This window comes from Peromyscus eremicus, chromosome 14 (assembly GCF_949786415.1).
Source record: "Peromyscus eremicus chromosome 14, PerEre_H2_v1, whole genome shotgun sequence".
NCBI classification, from domain to species: Eukaryota; Metazoa; Chordata; class Mammalia; order Rodentia; family Cricetidae; genus Peromyscus; species Peromyscus eremicus.
The window spans coordinates 81689176-81708775 of record NC_081430.1 but is presented as its reverse complement, the minus strand read 5'-3'; the positions used below and the strand labels follow the sequence as shown (position 1 = coordinate 81708775).

The 19600-nt window shown below is 42.7% G+C and overlaps 1 protein-coding gene across 4 annotated transcripts in view; it reads right to left on the bottom strand.

Annotated features, from left to right (window-relative positions):
* The window catches only part of Psen1 (presenilin 1), a 45230-nt gene extending 25630 nt beyond the window's left edge, over positions 1 to 19600 (bottom strand). Inside the window, exons 1-3 of one of the 4 annotated variants that reach the window (XM_059279297.1) lie at positions 19462 to 19600; positions 8920 to 8989; positions 8693 to 8832 (exon numbers count right to left, since the gene is read on the bottom strand). In XM_059279297.1, the coding sequence (XP_059135280.1) occupies positions 8693 to 8779 (87 nt within the window). In that variant the 5' untranslated portion in view covers positions 8780 to 8832; positions 8920 to 8989; positions 19462 to 19600. Of the gene's footprint in view, positions 1 to 8692; positions 8833 to 8919; positions 8990 to 18824; positions 18960 to 19060; positions 19320 to 19461 lie in introns of those variants that run through there. The other 3 variants (XM_059279298.1, XM_059279299.1, XM_059279300.1) reach the window with 3 other exon arrangements.

Here is a 19600-nt window from a genome sequence, read left to right as displayed (position 1 = left end):
CTCAGACCATCCCCCTGACCCGAGGCTCTCCAGAGCAACTGACTGAGAACAAAAGAGGTTTTTACCTATCAAGGTGAGAGGTAGAATAACATTCCTGAGGAGGCCAGGGAAAGAAAAGGGAGGCATTTTCTGTGGAAACAGACAGAATGGCATGGCAAGAAAGAGAGGAGGGCAGAGGTCCCCTAGCAAAACGTAGATGAAGAGAAACAGGTTAAATTAAGTAAAAGAGCTAGTGGGACAAGCCTAAGCTAAGGCTGAGCACTCATAATTAATAATAAGTTTCCATGTCTTTATTCGGCAGATGGCTGGCGGCCCAAAGAAAAGTCCAACTACAGATCTCTATGAGTTCAAAGCCAGCTTGGGCTACAGAGTGAGTTCCAGGACAGCCAAAGTTACACAGAGAAACCCTGTCTCAAAAAAACAAAAACAAAACAAACCCAAAATACAAAACAAAACAATCTTAAAAAAATAAACTATATTCAAGTCTTTTACCATTTTTCTATTACATAAATTTGTTTTGGTTTCTAAGTATGAATTACTACTTTTGTGGCAGTGGGGGAAGAGAAACTCTAAGCCATGTGCAGACAGGACACAGAGCAGGAAGAAAGCAGTGAAACTAGACAGACAGGTCTTGTCCTGAACTACTCTGACAAGGGACACAAATAAACACGACTGCTACAGTCTGGGGTCATTCTGCAAAGAATAAACAGGGAGTAAAGAAGCCCGGGATGTGATTACTTTGGGGCAGTATGACACCAGAAAGCCAATCCAGGTGCATGAAAAGATTTACGGGTCTGTTGAGCGGTAAGGCTACCAACTTAGCACCTCAGGGTTTTCTAAACCCTGCACCTGCCAAGAAGATTCTGGCCCACCTAGGTCCTAGAAGATATCTGTAAACCCTTGGAATATCCTATTAGGACTGTTAATGAGAAGCCTTGGGACACTCCAGCAATGTAGACTGTGGTGATATTTTATTTGTGCTTTAATAAAGCTTGCCTGGAGATCAAGGGGGAAAGGTCAGCCATTTTCAGTAAACAAGAAGTCAGGTAGTACACCACCTTAATCCGATCACTTAGCAGGCGGGGTCTCTGTGTGAACACAGCCAAGCGTGGTGACACACGCCTTTAATCCCAGTGCCAACCATAGAGACCTGGATGTCTGTGCAGATAGACAGACAGTGACAAGGAAGTAAGGTAGCTGGGCTAAGATAGCCAATGAAGAGGGCAGAACAGCAAAGCAATGAAGGCATGGGTAAGACAGGAAGTAGCTCGCATTTGGAAGCTGCAGAGTTGGTGAGATAAGGTTGGCTGGTGGCTTCCCCTATTTCCCTGATCTCTCTAAGGCTTTCACCCCTATATTTGGCTCCGTGTTTTTTTATTTAATATGACCATTTAGAAATCCGTCTACAGTAGACTGTTATCTATGCCGAGGACAGTGTCAGCTTGGCCTCTGGAGCGGGAGAAGAACTAAGGCAGTCATGTTTGTATGGATCATTACCAACAAAAACCCTAGACACTAGAGTTTGTTTCCCTGGTTGTAGTCCAAGTGTGCTGCCGCATGCGTAGCCAGGAGAATTAATCACTGTCTGCACAAACCCACTGGAATGCCATGCAAGTGTCCTGTGGCCTGCCTGATGTGCTTTCTTCTATTACCAATGATAATCTGTATTCTTTCACTCCAATCAACTGTAACAGTGAACACAACACTTTTCCTGAGGTCCGTGAGACCTTCCAGGAACAAGAGAACCAAGGGTGGTCTACAGACTGCTTCCCCAAATGTACACCTGAAATTACAGAATGCTGCGAAGAATTAAAGAACAGAAGCAAAACAAATAGGACTACACCAACCATAAAAATGTATCAGAGGAACAAGTAGTAGAGTGAACAGGTAACCTACAAATACAAGAAACTATTAGCAAATTCCATTTGCAGAACATATCAAAGCTTATCTCACAGCATTAGGATAGCCATCATCAAAAAAAAAAAAAAAAAAAAAAAAAAAATCCCACAAACTAGAGACCAGGTGTAGCTCAGTCTAGAATGCTTGCCTAGTTAGAGCAAAGCTAGGCAAGAAAAACCAGCACAGAAACCAAACAGGAAGTAACAAGCAGTGGTGACATGAAGAAACTATGACCCTTGTACTTTATTATCTGGGACATAAAATGGCACAACTACTAAGGAATGCAACAGGTAGATTCCTGAGGGGGTTAGCCATGGGTGGGCAGGGCCCTGTACTCCCAGCACTCAGGACACTGAGGAAGGAGGGCAGCAAGCTTGAGGCATAGCAAGACCCTGCTCAAATTAATTAAAAATAACTAGATCATATGCTATTTTTAATTTAAGGCAGCAGTCTGTAGACCATCCTTGGTTCTCCATTTGGATATATATACTAAATTACTAATTGAAAACAGGATCTTAAGAGATATACGCCCATACTCCCAGAAGCATGTTATCCTCTATAGACAGGAGGCAGAAGTCTCACAGCCCAAATGATCACTGACAACTGGATACCAAATTAAAAAAAAAAAACAATCGAAACATGCAACGAGCATTACATGGCCTTAAAGAAATCCTAACCAGACAAGGTGGTGCACAGCTATAGTCCTGGCTACATTGGGAAGGAGAGAGAGGAGGGAGTAGGAAGGAAAAAAATAAACAATAAACAAGAAAATCCTTTCCCGTTCTATAATGTGGATGAGTCTTGAGAACACTATGCTAAGTGAAATCAGCAAGCCACAAGAAGACAACCATTAAAGTAGTCACATTGAGAAACAGAAATTATAACCGTCATTGTGCAGGTGGGGAGACAGTTCAATGGATACTTAGGTTTTGCAAGATGAAAAGGCTCTAGAACACAATGTAAATGTGCTTAATATTAAGCTATGAGTAAAAAGTTAAGATTGTAAATTTAAACTGTGTGCTATTTACCACAATTGAAAATTTTAATTAAAAGACTTAAAAAAATTGGAATATACTACTCATACAACGGAGAATGGTATTATGAAGATATCAACTCCACAAATCCTCTATAAAACATATGAATGGATTCAATGCAATTCAAACTGCCAGTTGACCTTTTAAAAGAAAGGATAGGAAAACTGATAGGAAAAAAACACTAAGGGCTTAAACAAAATAGACCAGCTGGCCTTGAACTCAGAGATCTGCTGCCTCTGTCTCCTTCATGTTGGGATTTAAAGGTGTGCACCATCAGACCCAGCTGATTAAAAAAAGACCAAGGGGCTGGAGAGATGGCTCAGCGGTTAAGAGCACTGGCTGCTCTTCCAGAGGTCTTGAGTTCAATTCTGGTATGCAGGCATATATGCAGGCAGAATACTGTATACATAATAAATAAATCTTTAAAAAAAAAAAAAAAAAAAAGACCAAAACCAAAATAACAACCAGTTTGTTAAGTAGTGACATCAAAACTTATATACAATTACAGTAATAGTGGAAATGTACCACTGGTGCAGAGACGAGTGACCAATGGGACAGAACAGAGCCCAGAATCTATGAAGAGATGTGTGTCGGGGTGCAAAGACACTTTACTGCAAATAACAGTCTTCTTCAAACCACAGTGCTGATACAACTGAATGTTCACATGCAGAAAGACCGAACTCTGATCCACACTGGGTTACCATATACAAAGCCACTTAAACTGGAACACAGATCAAAATGAAATCTGTCTTTGAGCCTGGGTTGTCTAGGCTTGCCTCAAGTGATTCTCCTGCCTCAGCTTCCCAAATAAGTAGCTGGGATTACAAGTGTGTGCCATGATGCCCAATAACAGATAAATGTAAAACATAAAACTATAAAGAAAAAAAATGTGGACAAAACCTTGGGACAGGGTAAAATTTCTTAGCTAATAACACACACACAAAAGCTCATACACACACACACACCAAAGACAAAAAGTATTTCTTCAATATTCAAAACTGCTGTGCAAAAAGCACCATTACTAAAAGGAGAAGGCCAAGATTAGGAAAAATATTTTCAAGGTGTATATAGTATAACTTACATACTCAGAATATAAAGAGTTTTCACAACTTGGTAATAAAAAAACAATTTACTTGAAAAACCAAAAACCAACCACCCAAACAAACAATTTAAAAATAGGCAACAAGGGTTGGGGATTTAGCTCAGTGGTAGAGTGCTTGCCTAGCAAGCGCAAGGCCCTGGGTTCGGTCCTCAGCTCCGGAAAAACAAAACAAAACAACAACAACAAAAAAATATGCAACAAATTATGACACTTCACCAGAGAATGTAGCACCAGAGTGACAAACATAAAAACAGTCAACACCATTGCTCACTAGAGACAGGCAGATTCAAGCCTCAAGGAATACTACCACATACCTTTTGGAAGGACGCAAAGCTTAGGACTCCTTGAGTGCTGACAAGGACAGATGACTCGCAGACACTGATAGGAACCCACTTTGGACTGGTGGTAACTCAGTGCAGCCTGCAATGCTGGATTATGTTCTGTCTGCCCTTAGGCCTTTACCCCAGATAAATGAATACACGTCCAGTTAAAGTTTTGTAACTGAATATCCTCAACACCTTATCTGTAGTATGTCAAACTGAAAATCCCCCAATACTGAAGCAGTAAATGACCAAAGAACTACACCTAAGCACACAGTGGGATCCAACTCAGTAACAGAGGGGAGACTACTGACAAAATACACCCACTAATTTCAATATGCTAATGGAGAAGCCAGACAAAAAGTCTGTATGATTCTATTTATGTTTGATAAGAGCTTAGTCTTTAAAGGCTGAGCCATCTCTCCAGCCCAGCAGGATTCTATTTATATAAACTTCTAGAAGAGTGAAACCAGAGTGCAGTGACAAAAATCTGGTTGGTTGTTGCTGTGCGTGGAAGAGCAAGAGGAAGAACACAAAAGGAACTTGGGGCAACTTGGAAGTGATGTGGTCTGTTCATTATCTTGACTATGGTGGAATTTTAAGAGTATTTATACATGTTCAAAGTCAGCACATGGAACGCTCTATGTATAGTTTATCATATGCCAATTATACCACAATAAAACCATTCTTAACGACCATCAGCCAGGTACAGTGGCACATGCTTATACATGATGTTGAGGCCAGTCTGGGCAACACGGCAAGGCCCCATCAAAATAAACTGAGCATAACGGCACTCACCTGTAATCCCAACACTTGGGAAACTAAGGCAAAGGATTTGTGAGTCCAGTCTAAATTACACAGTATGATTGATTCTTTTAAAGTAAATGAAATAAAATTTAATCATTTTTTAAAGGGATTTTAAAATTTACTTTGAGTTCCCAGTATAGCCAGAGCTACATAAATAGACTTTATCTCAGAAGGAAAAACAACAACAACAACAAAAAAAAACAGCTTTCAAAACTGTTAAAATGAGGAGATGATACTAAAAATACTTAGGGGTTTCCAAAATTAAGAATCTTGTTAACTACTAAAATGATTAAACATAGACACAGAAAAGATAAAATAAGATTATTTACATATTGGTAATTATTGAAACTTAAGTACATTTCATTTAGGGCTTTATTATTATATATTTCTGACACTGTTTAACTTTTTCCAGACAGTGGTGGTACACGCCTTTAATCCCAGCACCTGGGAACAAGAGGTAGGTGGATCTCTGTGAGTTTGAGGATAGCCTGGTCACAAAGCGAGTTCCAGATGTTCCAGCTGTTACATAGAGAAACCCTGTCTTAAAACACCACACCCCCAAGCCAGGTGGTGGTGGCACATGCCTTTAATCCCAGCACTTGGGTGGCAGAGCCAGGTGGACCTCTGTGAGTTTGACGCCAGCCTGGTCTACAGAGCTTCATGACAGCCAGGGATACACAGAGAACCCTGTCTCGAAAAACAAAACAAAACCCTTTTTTAAAAGTATACCTTTTTTCTTTATTAAGAAATTTATTTATTTTACATACCAACCACAGATTCCCCCTCTTCCCTCCTCCCACTGCCAACAACAAAAACTTAAAAACAAAAAGTCCAAAAGAAGAGTCAGGTATGGTGATGAATATCTATAATCCCTGCATTTGGAGGCTGCAGCAGAAAAATGACAAGGCTGAAGCCAGCCTAGACTACATCACAGGATTGTACCTCAAAGAACAACAAGGTAATTACCAACTGCTTCTCCAAACTACAGCCAAATACCCAGTGCTTTTATTAGAGCTCCCAGAATACCTGATTTATAAGATAATTTAGAACACAGACTTTAGTTATTTGTAGATTTGAAGCCTTGTTCTTTTTTTTTTTTTTTCAGAAATAAGTGAACCATTACTCAATTAGACCATCTTCTAGTCAACAGTCCATACACACATAGCCAATCAACGGCCTCAACAAACATGAAAGCCATGTCCACATTGAGGCAGTGGGGGGGGGGGGGGGCACGGCGCTGATGGAAGGCAGTAAAGCAGGGTGTGTGTGGGTGGGTAGGGAAACCATAAAATCTCCACTGGACTCTTGGGACAGACAGGCCATGCTAGTTGTTCTACTAAAAACAGCAGATCTGAGGTAGGCTACACAGGCCTATCTCAGAAAAAAGGACAGACAAACTGCTGGTGGCTTAGAGACTAATGCAACCACAGAGCTGTGTTTTATCTATCACATCACTGCTCAAACTGACTGGGACCAGCATGGCCAACCCATACTCTGCTTTTTTAAAATGGATTTCTATTCATTTAGCCTTGCAAAACTGGCTGTTGCCATCATGCATCTACTGCCATGACAAATCCAAAAACTTCGTAAGGACAGAAAAAACAAAACAAAACAAAACAAAAAAAATGGTAAGAAACCCTACAGAGGAGGAAACCAACCTACTTGGATTCCTATCTGGACAACCCCCCCATTTAATCCAGGAACAATCCCCTTCCATTAAGGCTCACCCATGAAATAAACTATCCAGAATTCTCCCCTGAGAAGCCAGCACACTCTGAGTGTACTTCTGCTCTAGAGTAAAACTTCCTTTCAGTTCCCTACTGTCTCATCTCAACACCACTGGGTGGGCAGAGATCTCAATCTGGTCTGTCTCTGAGACCTCTCAAGCCTCCACCACAGGCAACAGATCTGCTCAGTGTGCTGAGAAACTGGGAACTACCAAACACTTGTAAATGAAGATTTTTTTTTCCCCCAAGACAGGGTTTCTCTGTATAACAGCCCTGGCTGTCCTGGAACTAGCTCTGTACACCAGGATGGCCTTGAACTCACAGAGATCCACCTGCCTCTGCCTCCCGAGTGCTGGGATTTTATGTTCACAAAAGAAGAGAACATAGGAGCTAAGGCGGGCAATACACACAGTTCCAAAAGTCTGTCTTTGTTGCATTCTCATAGTAATCATGCTAAGAGCCAAATTTAGAAGAGTGACTCCTGAGAAGAGAAGGTGGGATAAGGAGGAGGTACTTCCATTTTTTTCTGTGTTGTTTGTTGTTGTCATAAAACCAGTTCTTCTTTCCAAATTAAATGTAGAGATTTCATTTATTTGGTTATAATTTCGTTGAGTTTAGGATCAATAAATAGAAATAGGAGAGGAGAGGGTGTATGTAGCATAACTATCATGTACAATATCTGGGTCTGAACTGCCACATCACAGAAAATGTGTTGTTTAAAACTAGAAGTCCTGCTTTCTAGTATGAGGCTACCCCAAATCCTTGTGCTGCCAAAACATTTAAGTTAGAAGATAACAGACTATTTAGTAAATCATCTAACTTTACTGGTAGGAAAGTGAGGAATCTAAATCTTCAGGCCTATTGTGGAGTCTGCACTCCATTAGCAATGATCAGCTAACAGGGTCACAAAGAGCACAAAGAAAACCTGGAGATTGTTTGTGTATGTGCATGCTGGAGCTGCAGTTAACAGGCAGTCGGGAGCCACCTCATGTAGATGCAAGAAACCTTGAGTCCTCTGAAGAGTAGGAATTGCTCTGAACCCCTAAGCCATCTCTCCAGTCCCTAGTAGTCATTTGTGACTTGCCTTTAATGACAACCTTTAGGAACAAGTACACACTAGCCCCTAAGGCCAGCCTTGTAGAACTTAGACTGGCCTTGTCAAGGTTTTCCTCCATCCTGGCTGTGCCTCAGGAAATTCTACCAATTCCCTAGTCACTTCACAGGCCCACTGTGGAGTCTGCACTTGGTCAGCAATGGCTAGCAAACAGGGTTACAACAGATAGATTTCTGTGTGTGTATGTAGTCTGGGAAGAGTTTATATACTGTACCATGTATCACACCCTATCCTGACTCAGAACTTTGATGCTTTACCTTGTATTCTATAATCACTGTCACTAAATACTGAACACTCTCAGAAACTGGCCCAGAAACTAGAAAAAGTAATAAAACGTACTCACTTCTTCCTACAGAAGAGTAGGATCAAGACAAATAATGTGGATCATGAGGTCCTTATACCTCAGGAAGTTGGACAAAGTTTCATCTGAGGTGGTATGATGCAGGTAGACCTGCATCAACACTCATGTGGTCATAGCCTTATGGGCTGGGGGAGTAGCTCAGAACACTAGGATCAAACAGGCCTGTGGGACAAGACCCCAGCACTAAGGCTATGATAGCTACCCCCCCTCCGCTTAGTGTTCAGCAAATAAAGATGTCAGCGAAGTAGAACAAAGCTGCCCCAGCCTCAGCACCTTCCAGAGGTGCGTAAGGAGGATGATGGGAAAGCTTCAGAAGCCGACACTGTACCTGGCTACGGACGGTGCTGCTGGAGTGGCTGTCCTCAGACATCTGAGCATTCTGGAAGTAGGACAAGGGTGCAGGTATCTCTGTCATTGGAGCAACTGTACAGAAATACCCTTTCAAAGAACACAGAGCCGCTTGGAATTCTGAAAAGGGAAAAACAAAACAGAACTTCACGCTTTAAGATGACTTATTTTTAAACACTCTCATGAATTACATCTGTAAAAACAAACCTTTTTCTCATGTGTTCTCTCCAGGCCGAGCTGCCGAGGACCTCAAAGGGCTGCCGTCACGTGATGGCTCCTGGATTAAGTATGAAATAGGATTTTACCAGGCCACTCATAATTAGTCCAATCCACTCAAATATTGGCAAGCCAGAAGAAATGTGTTAACTTGCCACGTATGACTCTGGCTGACAGAGTTACTGCGTTGGGTATAGCAACGAGACCTCAAGCACTGCGATACTTTCTTTAACTTCAAAACCAGGGTGTCACGTGATTTTAAGAGAAGGTCTCAAATCTCCTTTGTTATTGTTGTTGTTGTTTGTTTTGATTTTTTGAGACAGAATTTCTCTGTGTATTCCTGGTTATCCTGGAACTTGCTCTGTAGACCAGGCTGGCCTCAAACTCAGAGAAATCCGCCTACCTCTGAGGCTTTCTTGAGTGCTGGGATTAAAGGTATGCACCACCCCCGGCTCAAATTTCTTTTTCTGGGCTGACAACTCTAAATTAATTATCGCATCTCCATAACATCACTTGTGTGGTGCTTTCACCTCACAATCCTCTAGCAGTCGCATTTCACCCTACCCAACTGCCCCACCACTGATGGCTTATCGTTTATAAAAGCAGAAGAAAGGGGGGTGGGCGCTGACTTCAGTACATGCCTGGCATGTTTGAGGCTCTGGATTCAATCCCTAAGGGTGGGGGTGGGGACAGAAGAAGCAGATCCAGAGTTCTGTGTCTTGCTTAAGAACCCACTTAGGAGGCAGAGGCAGGTGATGTCAGAGATTCTAGCCCAGCCAAGGCACAGTGAGACCTTGTCTCAAAAACAGTAACAATAAACCACTCCAACATAGAACAGGAGTGCATCCTACAGGCAGACACCCTTCATATTCCCATTTACTTTATCAGCTAATCCTTTCAGACCGACAGCTCCTTTTATAGAAAGCCTTTAGAAATATAGAAAAGATCTGTTTTATAACTAAGCAATACTCTTACCAAGATATAGTATCAAAAAATAGTATCTAAATATCATCATAGAGGGTGAGGTTATATCGCTCAATAGCAGAGCACTTGCTAGGCCATAGGTTCAAAGCCAGCACAGTAAAAATCAAACAAAAATAAAAACCAAATATGCATAACATTTTTTTTCAATATCCTGTTTCATGGTCACCTTTGTTTGTTTTGTTTGTTCTTTTTGAGACAGGGTTTCTCTGTGTAGCCTTGGCTGTCCTGGAACTCACAGGTTGGCCTTGAACGTACCAAGATCAGCCTACTGATCCCCTGAGCTGGGGAATTAAAGTCATGGGAGACCACGCCTGGCTGTCAGGTTTATGTTTAACTTCAGGATCATCTACCTTCTAAAATATATATGTATATATATAATATATATATATATTTATTCCAGGCCAGGCTAGGTGACACATACCTTTAATCTCAGCACTAGGGAAGGAGAAGCAGAAGGATCTCAGTGAGTTCAAGGCCAGCCTGCCCGGTCTACATAACCAGACAACCAGGATACATACATCAGAGAGATCCTGTCTCAAAAAAAAAAAAAACCAAGAACAACAACAAAAATACATACTCCATTTTTTTTCTCCTAGGAAAAAATACATAAGCAGCTTTTTCCTTTAGTAAAAGTATCTGGTTCAAATTAATCCTTACTTAACTATATTCAGACAATGAAAATCATGACTAACGGCTTTTCTAAGTGAGGGGTTTCCTGGGAATGCAGCTCAAGGCCTCCCTCATGTTAGACTAGCCCTCTAACAACCCACACCCCAGCCTTCTCATGACAAATTCCTAACCACTTTAGGCTTTCTTTTGTGTTCATCTTCCTTCTTCCTTTCATGCAAATTTTAAACAGGAAGTGAGAACATTTAATTAGTTTATTATGTTCACTTTATCCACTCATTTTACAATAAAATCAAGGGCTGGGTGTGTTGACACATGACTTTAATCCCAGCATTCAGGAGGCAAATCTCTCAAGAGTTTAATGCCAGCCTTGCCTACATAATGAGACCCTGTCTCAAAACAAAAAACCACAAAGAAGTCAACTATTTCGACCAACGTCATATCTGGTAAACAAAGGAATCCAAACCCACAAACAGTACACTGTCCCTGCCTAAGGCCTTTACAGCAATTCAGACTAGGTTATAGTAAACACTTTTTTGGGAGGTGAGAGGTTGAGAGAGGGTCTCACTATACACAGCTCTATCCTGGAACTCAATCTACAGACCAAACCAGCCTTGAACTCACAGATATCCACCTGCCTCTGCCTCCCGAGAACTGGGATTAAAGGCGTGCGCTACCACCTCAAGGCTTACTAAGCTCATTTTTACTACCAGCAAAACCATTGCTTAAAGTAAACAAGATCTTTAACATCAATAACTGCTTTCAGTATAAAGTGAAACCTGAGATGTCTAAAGTATTTTCCACAGACAGTCCTAGCATTCATTTTTAAAAAGGACAAGCTATGATGGGACTCTGTCATTTTAACTTGTTTTTTAATGCTCATACAGTCTGTTTAGCCATTAGAAGAAATCATACTGGAGCTCTCTCAGATAATCTTGTAAGAACCAGCAATAACACAGCCATCATCACTTCGGCATATTCCCAATGCTATTTTTCAAAGTTCTTTTCATAATCATTATTCCATTTGACTCTCTAAAAGTTCCCATGGGGGGGCTGGAGAGATGGCTCAGCGGTTAAGAGCCCTAACTGCTCTTCCAAAGGACCTGAGTTCAATTTCCAGAGCCCACATAGCGGCTCACAACTGTCTGTAACTCCAGTTCCAGGGGATCCAACACCCTCACACAGACATACGTGCAGGCAAAACACCAACGCACATAAAATATAAATAAATGAATGAATGAGTGAATGAATGAATGAAAAGAAAGTTCCCATGGGGGCTGCAGAGTTGGCTGCATTTAAAGGGCTGCTCTTGCAGAGGACCCAGGCTTGCTTCCCAGCTCCCACATAGTGGCTCATGACCATTCATAACTCCTGCTTCAGAGCATCTGGTGCGTTCTGACCTCCACAGGCTCCAGGCACACGGATGTGCACATATTTACATACAGACAAAACACTTACACACATAAATCTACAAGAACTTCTAAAAATAATAAAAAGTCTCTTGGAGGGCCATCTCTTTTGAATCCTCCACTCCCACTCCCTATTCCAGGGAATTCTTTCTCTACTTTTCAACAAATCTCACTTGCCTGCCCTTCCAAAAAACAAAAAAACCTCACGAAGACCCTGCATTTTCATGTCACAAACAATAAACACCTCAGCCGAAGGCAAATGGATCTGCCTGTGCAAGGTTAAGGAGTAACACAACCAATCCAGGGCCCAGGGGGTCAGGATGCTCTGCCCAGGGCTCTTCTGGTCACCTAGGGAAATCACAGTGCATTGACAGAACTGTCCTCAGAGGGAGCCCAGAAGCAGAAGCAGGCATGCCAGGTCAGGAGAACAGACACACACTGCTGGTACAAAGAAAGGGTAGGCTGAAACAGAGTTGATTTTGATCCAGGAGCAGCTGGACACAGTGATGGAAAAGGTCAGTGAGCCCACTGTTCAGGCAGCATGGCAGAAGACACTGGCAAACTGGACAACATTCTCAGTGGAGTGATGTGAACCCCGAAAGCCAGTAGCTGGGAAGTGCCCTGCATTGCAGGAGGAGGGGGGAAGGCGTGTAGATCCTGGTGCTTTCCACTCTGGACACCTGCTGAAGACAGACACACTGCAGCACTTCACTGCCTTCTATTCCCTTTCTCTCAGACACTGTGTGGAGACAAAGAGGCTAGAATCAAAGCAAAACCCCTCACTAACAATCTGATCCTAACTATGGAGCCTGTGCTGCTGACCTTATACATACAATTGAGACTAATTAAATTATCAGAGTGCTTAACTGACATGGTCAGTCTATAATTTACAACTGAAGACAGTAGGCTACCCCTCACCTCCTCAGATTGGACCTCATACAAATTGCTCAGAAGGTAAGGCCTGGTAGTCAGTCAGTCCTTGACTGCTATGAAAGGACCACATTCCCTTTCAGGGACACCCCATGTTTCTGTCCACAGTATATTTTCTTTACTAGAACTTTCATATCAATTCTGATCTGGTAAATACTTCTACCCTCTGCTTTGGGCTTGTTCCTAGCATGACAACTTAGGCAGTCAGACAAAGGAAAAAGAAATCATTGTTCTGATGAGCAACCACAAGTGGGATGCAGCTCTGTGGCAGACTGCTTGCCTAATATGTGCAGACCCTGGGGTCCATCCCTAGTACTAGGGAAAACAAAGGCAGATATACAAAGGGGGAAAAAAAGAGTCCCAGAACTCCGAATAATCTCAAAGCTTAGACATGCTCCACAGAAAAGTCTATGCAGGGTCTGGGGAGATGCCTCAGTGGTTAAAGTGATTGCTGTGCAATGTGAGGACTGGAGATCCGATTCCTCAGAACCCATTTAAATACTGGGTGAGTCTGGCAGCTTGTCTCTAATTTCAGAACACAGAGGGCAGAGAATGGGTATCCCCAAAGCAAGCTCGATAGCCAGACTAGCTGTTTGTTCGAGACCATACCTCAGTGAATACGGTAGAGAGTGATCCAGAAAGATACCAGAAATCAGCCTAGGCACACAACAAAACAGGCATGCACCCATGTACACATTCCACGTGTGAGGGAAAAAAAAAAAAAAAGGTCTATCCAACTAGAAACCTTCTCTATACATTAAAACTTCAAAAACATCACAGAAGCAATGTTTAAAGTTTCAGAATAGGTTCCTAGAAGAAAATCCCATTCAAGGAAGCACCCACAGGGTTGGGGAGGTAGCTTGTTGATAGAGTACTTGCCTAGCACAGGCCAATCCCTGGGTTCAATCTCCATACACATAAACCAGTACGGGTTTGAACATTTGGAATTCCAACAGAATGTAAGCAGGAGAATTAGAAGTTCAGGGTCATCCTTGGCTACACCGTGAGTATGAAACCAGCCTGAGCTACAAGAGACCTTAATTAAAATTTAAAATCTTTTAAAGAAAAGAACATGAAAAGTACTGTCTCCCCTCTCACTGTATTCAAAGGTAACAACTAAACCTTTGAACTCATTTCCTAACTCTTAAGAGAAATGTAAACAAAACTGGCACATTACAAAAACATCTTCACGATACATAATCATGACCTGAACACCACAAAGGGCCTTTGGCTTAATGTCCCTAACCCACTTGTCCAGCTTCTTTCACTTTGGAAATTACTAAAATTATTTTTGCTATTCATAAATGCACTGTAGTGCTAAAAGGCTTTCAAGGTGTGGGGAAATAAATAAACAAATATGCAAAAAGTTTTCAAGGGCTGGGCTGGAGAGATGGCTCAGAGGTTAAGAGCACTGTTTGTTCTTCCAAAGGTCCTGAGTTCAATTCCCAGCAACCACATGGTGGCCCACAACCATCTGTAATGAGATCTGGCACCCTCTTCTGGCCTGCAGGGATACATGCAGACAGAACACTGTATACATAATAAATAAATAAATCTTTTAAAAAAAAAAAAAAAAAAAAAAAGTTTTCAAGGGTCAAAGACCTCCTAATTTATATTCCTACCAAAGTGGGTAGTGTTGCTATGACCTGAAGTGGGGGTCTTATTTCTTAAGGGGGGTGGGAATCAGTACACACACACACACACACACACACACACACACAAACACACACAGAATAAGCCAAAGTTTATTTAGCAATGTACATATTCCAAAGAGAGACCTGAATGGGCTACAAAAAAAGGCAGGAGGAGCAGAACAGTGGATTCTGAGCTACTAATTTTAGAGATTTTGTGATGAATATTTATGAGGTGGTTGGCATGTTCACGGTAAGGTGGGCCTTTTTAACTTCATAAAGTGATATTCTGACCCTAAGGGGACAAGAGTTATCCAGATCCATCTTTTGTTGTTGTTACCACATGTCTACCTCCTTTTTGAGACTGCCGAAGGCCCCAGGAGCTCCAAGCTGCCTGTTAAGAAAACTAAAGCTTTCTCATGAAAGTTGGGGCCAGGGTCTCACAACTGACCAACAGGCTGCACAAAGAGGCATAGGGCACTTAGGCGGTTTTTAGGACCCTCCCCCCATACCCCACACACACTTTTTCCCACTCATATCTATCTTCTACTTGTCATTTTGACAGCTGCTCCTTGACAGGCAGCCCAAATTCTGATTAGTTTTGATATATTTATTTTGGTTGGGGGGAAGCAAACAAACTAGGTAAGTGTTCCAGCACTGAGTCACACCCTCAGCTCGCCCTTTGGTTACCTGTTTGTTTGTTTGTTTGAGACAGGGTCTCACAATGTAGCCTGGCTGGCCTGGAATCTGCTATGTAGATCAGGCTGGCCTCAAACTGACAGAGATCCTCTTGCCTGGGCCTCCTGGGTGCTGGGACTAAAGGTGTGCCCTGGTATTTATGTATTTATCCGAACAGGGTTTTACTGTGCTGGAATCTGAGGTTCTCCTGCTTCCAACTCCCATGTGCTAGGATTACAAGTGTTTACCACCAAACCCGGTTCTGCTTCAGTTTCTAAAGGCTCGCAGTCAATAATAAATGTAACCAAACTCTAAACCGTATTCTATAACTGAAATAAAAATCACTCAACTTAGGAATAGCCAAGACAGACTCTTGATTTTTAAGGTATAAAGAGCAAATCATTTCCCCAGCCCTATAAGAGCTCTTTTGAAAGTGATGGAACTAAAAAGAGCAAGGGTGGTGATGCATTTTATTGAGGGTGTTTTTCCCCCCCCTTTTCATCCCACTCCACCTCTGTGAGCCATCTGTGGTAGATAAAATTATTATTCAGTAAATATTCTCTCCTCCCTGCAGTACCCCCAAGGGAAGAATGGTTAGCCTTCATATCTTCTGGTTCAGGATTTAACCAACTGAAGACTGAAAATATTTGGCACGTAGTTTCCCTTGTTCTTCCTTAATCAACACAGTGTAACAATGATGTACATAGTATGTGCATTATTAGATAGTCTAATGGAGAGATGATTTAAAGTATACAAGAGGATTTGTGTATAGATTATAAGCAATAAATAGATTTTTGTTCAGTGCTCAGGATCAAGTGCAGGTCTCTGTACATGACTACATTCTCAGCCCCAAATACTCTACCATTTTATATAAGGACTGGAGCCTCCTTGGATTTTGGCCTAATGATGGGCGAAGTCCATTATCTACTCTAAGCCTTTAGGTGAGATCCTATAATGTGCCTTTGCCAATGCACTCTTAGCTGATGGACACTGGCAGATAGATACGTGCACTATGCTTGTGCAGTTGGCCTTGCCTGCTTCTGCATCTGGCATCGTATACGACACTAGCATGGACTGGTAGTCCTTGCCCCCTCAACCTGGGCCCCATAATAAGATGCTCAAATCAAAATGGTCCCAACCGCCCCACACATTTCCACCTTGAAGCAGAGCCCTGAGTGAGCTCTACCTGCTCTGAGCTGCTAGCTTAGGAGGAGGTCTGCTATGGAGACTTACTGTCGCAACTTGTTTTAAAACAATGGCTTTGCTGGTTGGCTCAGTAGACACAATGAAGATGAGCTAAAATCAGCTGAGGATTTCTTATCTCAAACCTTCATGAGTAAATGTTTTTAGAATGTAGATCTTTTCTAGATTTTATAAAGGCAATGTGATACAAATATATATGCTTGGTAGTACTTCTAAGAGCCTTGGAATCACAAAAGTCAAATACATAGAGGTCTACAGTGAAACAGACCAACAGTCTCAAAGTATATTAAGACAGTATGCAGGATCCGGGAAGATGGCTCGGTGAGTAAAAACACTGTGAAGGTAAAAGGACCAGAACTCAAATTCCCAGCACCACATAAAAGCAGGCATGCTACTGTGTCTATAATCCCAACACCGCAGGGTAGAGGTCAGGATCCCAGGAGATGGATGGTCAGCCCATCTAGCTGAAATAGCTTCAGGTTCCACAAAGAAACCCTGGCTTAAAAGATAAGGTATAGGGCCGATGAGCTTCTGCTGCACACATCTGACAATCTTAATTCCATCCCCAGAACCCACATAAATGTAGACGAGAATGATTCCACAAAGTTAGGCTTTGTATTATCGTTTGTATCACCGCACACATGATCCCAAATATGTGCAAACACACACATAATTACGTTTTTAAAAATTAAAGCTGGGTGTGGTGGAGCATTTCTTTAGTTCTGGCAGATCTCTGTGAGCTTGAGGCTAGCCTGGTCTATCTAGTGAGTTCCAGGTTAGCCAGAGCTAGATAGAAAGACCCTGTCTCACTCAAAAAACAAAACAAACAATTAAGTTTAAAAGAAATAATAAGGGGCTATTGAGATGGCTCAGGAAGTAAAGGTACTTGCCCCACAAGCCTGGAGACCTACTCTCAATCCCCAGTACCAACATAAAGGTGGAAGGAGAGAACTCACTTCAGGCTTCCACACACGCACCATGGCACCACCACCACCATCCCCTAACCCTGCACACAACACACACACACACACACACACACACACACACACACACACACACACACATTTTAAATAAGGTTGTAAGTAATAGAGAAAAACACCCAATGTCCTTCTCTGGCCTCTCATTTGCATGCATGGATGCATGCAGTCACATATATAGACAAAGACTGTAGTTTTGCATATAAAGTACACAAGTGTACACATACACAGGCCCACACAATAAGACCCTACATCGTCTTTATACACACACAGTATGCACTGTATGTCCTACCTACCTACACAGCCTATAAATAAACTATAGACTGTAATAGGTTCAGGTCAGATAGGACTAATCTCATCTCATTTATTCTCTCTGTCTCTCTGTCATCAAGGCTGGCCTTGATTTCTTGCTCAGCCTGCCGAAGCTGGAACTCCAAATGCATGCCACCGTACCTGCACACCTGACAACCACACTCTTTCCCTCAATGTTATTTTAATTTTAATAACCCTGTAATCAAGTTATAATTATTGTGAGTCACCATCTCAACCTTCTGTGGAAATGGATAGAATACAACTAATTTTTAATTTAAAATGAATATTTACATCTAATTAACTTGTAAGCTTGATTATCATTGCCTAAATTCTTCTGCTTTTCTCAACTTAAACAAGGAACTGGACAAGGCATTAAGAAAACCAAACAAGAATTCTTCTAGCATCAAAGAGGAACTGGGTTTCCTTTACACAATGAAACACTGTGACAAGTGCCCAGGATAATATAAAATCAGATATTGCTTCTGTTCACTTAAGAGCCTCCTATCTAGAGAGGAAGACAAGTTAATTTTTACACTGATTACATGTTAAAATAAAACTGTTAGCTATTCTGGATTAATAAATCATTAAAACTAATTTCACCTGTTTCTTGTAACCTTTAAAAAGGTGTCTGTTGGGACATTTAAATCTAACATTTGTGGTTCACGTCTTTCAACAATACAATGCTGCTCCAAATTTTCAGATTCTTCTACACCACCAGGCCTTTCATTCCAAGTCGCTGACCACGCTTTCCCCTCCCTGAAGGCTCCTGCCTTCTCAGCTTCTGTGACACTGCACTACTGTGGTTCTACACTCATCCTCAGCTGCCTCCTCGCCCTCCTCCTTCCACCCGGCTCCTTGTGAGTTCCTAAGGTTCACCCAGTTCGCTATTCCAACACCAAGCAGTAAATCTATTTAAGTGACCCATATTTACAATTTACAGTTCTGACCTCAGGCCATCTTCAACCGCTGACACTTCAAACGTGGTATTTTCAAACCACTTCCTAACTTCCTTATTTCTCTCTCATTCTCCAAACTTGAACTCAGTCAGCCTTACACTTGAGCTGAACTGATCTCCTGTCTTGCTCACGTTTCTTCTACATTCCTGTTACTATAACTCTCATCTCTCCCAATTATATAAAAGTTACCTCAATTCTCTTAGGCACTCCAGCCTCACTACCAGACGGATGTGCCTGAAGCAAACCTCTGTCCACGGCAGTGCCACATTTAAAAACGTGCAAGGTAAGAAAAACCAGGCACTCAAGACGTCTACAAGCGTCGGGCATACACATGCATCGTGACAGTTCTGATGAAGGAACAAGCGCCACACGACTCTCCGCTTGGCAATGGAGACACAGAGAAGTTAGCGCCGAGAGCCACTCACTTCTGGACCAGGACACACTCGGGGCAGGAGACGCGGAGTTTCACCAGTTGCTCAAGCAGACCCAGCCTAGGGCGCTTCCTCTATCTCCGGCTCCACTCCCGTCCAGAGGGCCACCCCCGACGGCAGCCACCTGCTCCGGGCCGCCGGGGAAAGCCAGCACTTCCGGACCGAAGCTCGGAGGGAGTCACTTTCAGCCTGGTCGCACCGACCGGGCCCCGAGAAACCTGCCGCCCCCCGTTTCCCATGCGGGGTTCCTCGGTGTCCGCCCGGTCGGACCCCGCCCCTCATCCTCGAGGACGCCCGCTGCGCGGCCCGCAGAGACTCAGGCCCCGGCACTCGGCAGGGACCAGCGGACGCAGCTGGCAGGGACACCGTCTGTCCCTCACATCCCGGGCACGCACCTTCTCTCTCCGCGCCGGAGCGGCCGGCTCGCAGCCCAGGTTTCGCCTCAGCCGCCGCTGTTTTGTTTCCGACAAGAACTCGCGGACCACAGAGCAGGTCGTCCTAGGCCCCGCCCTAGAGGCCTCATCGGTGTCGTAA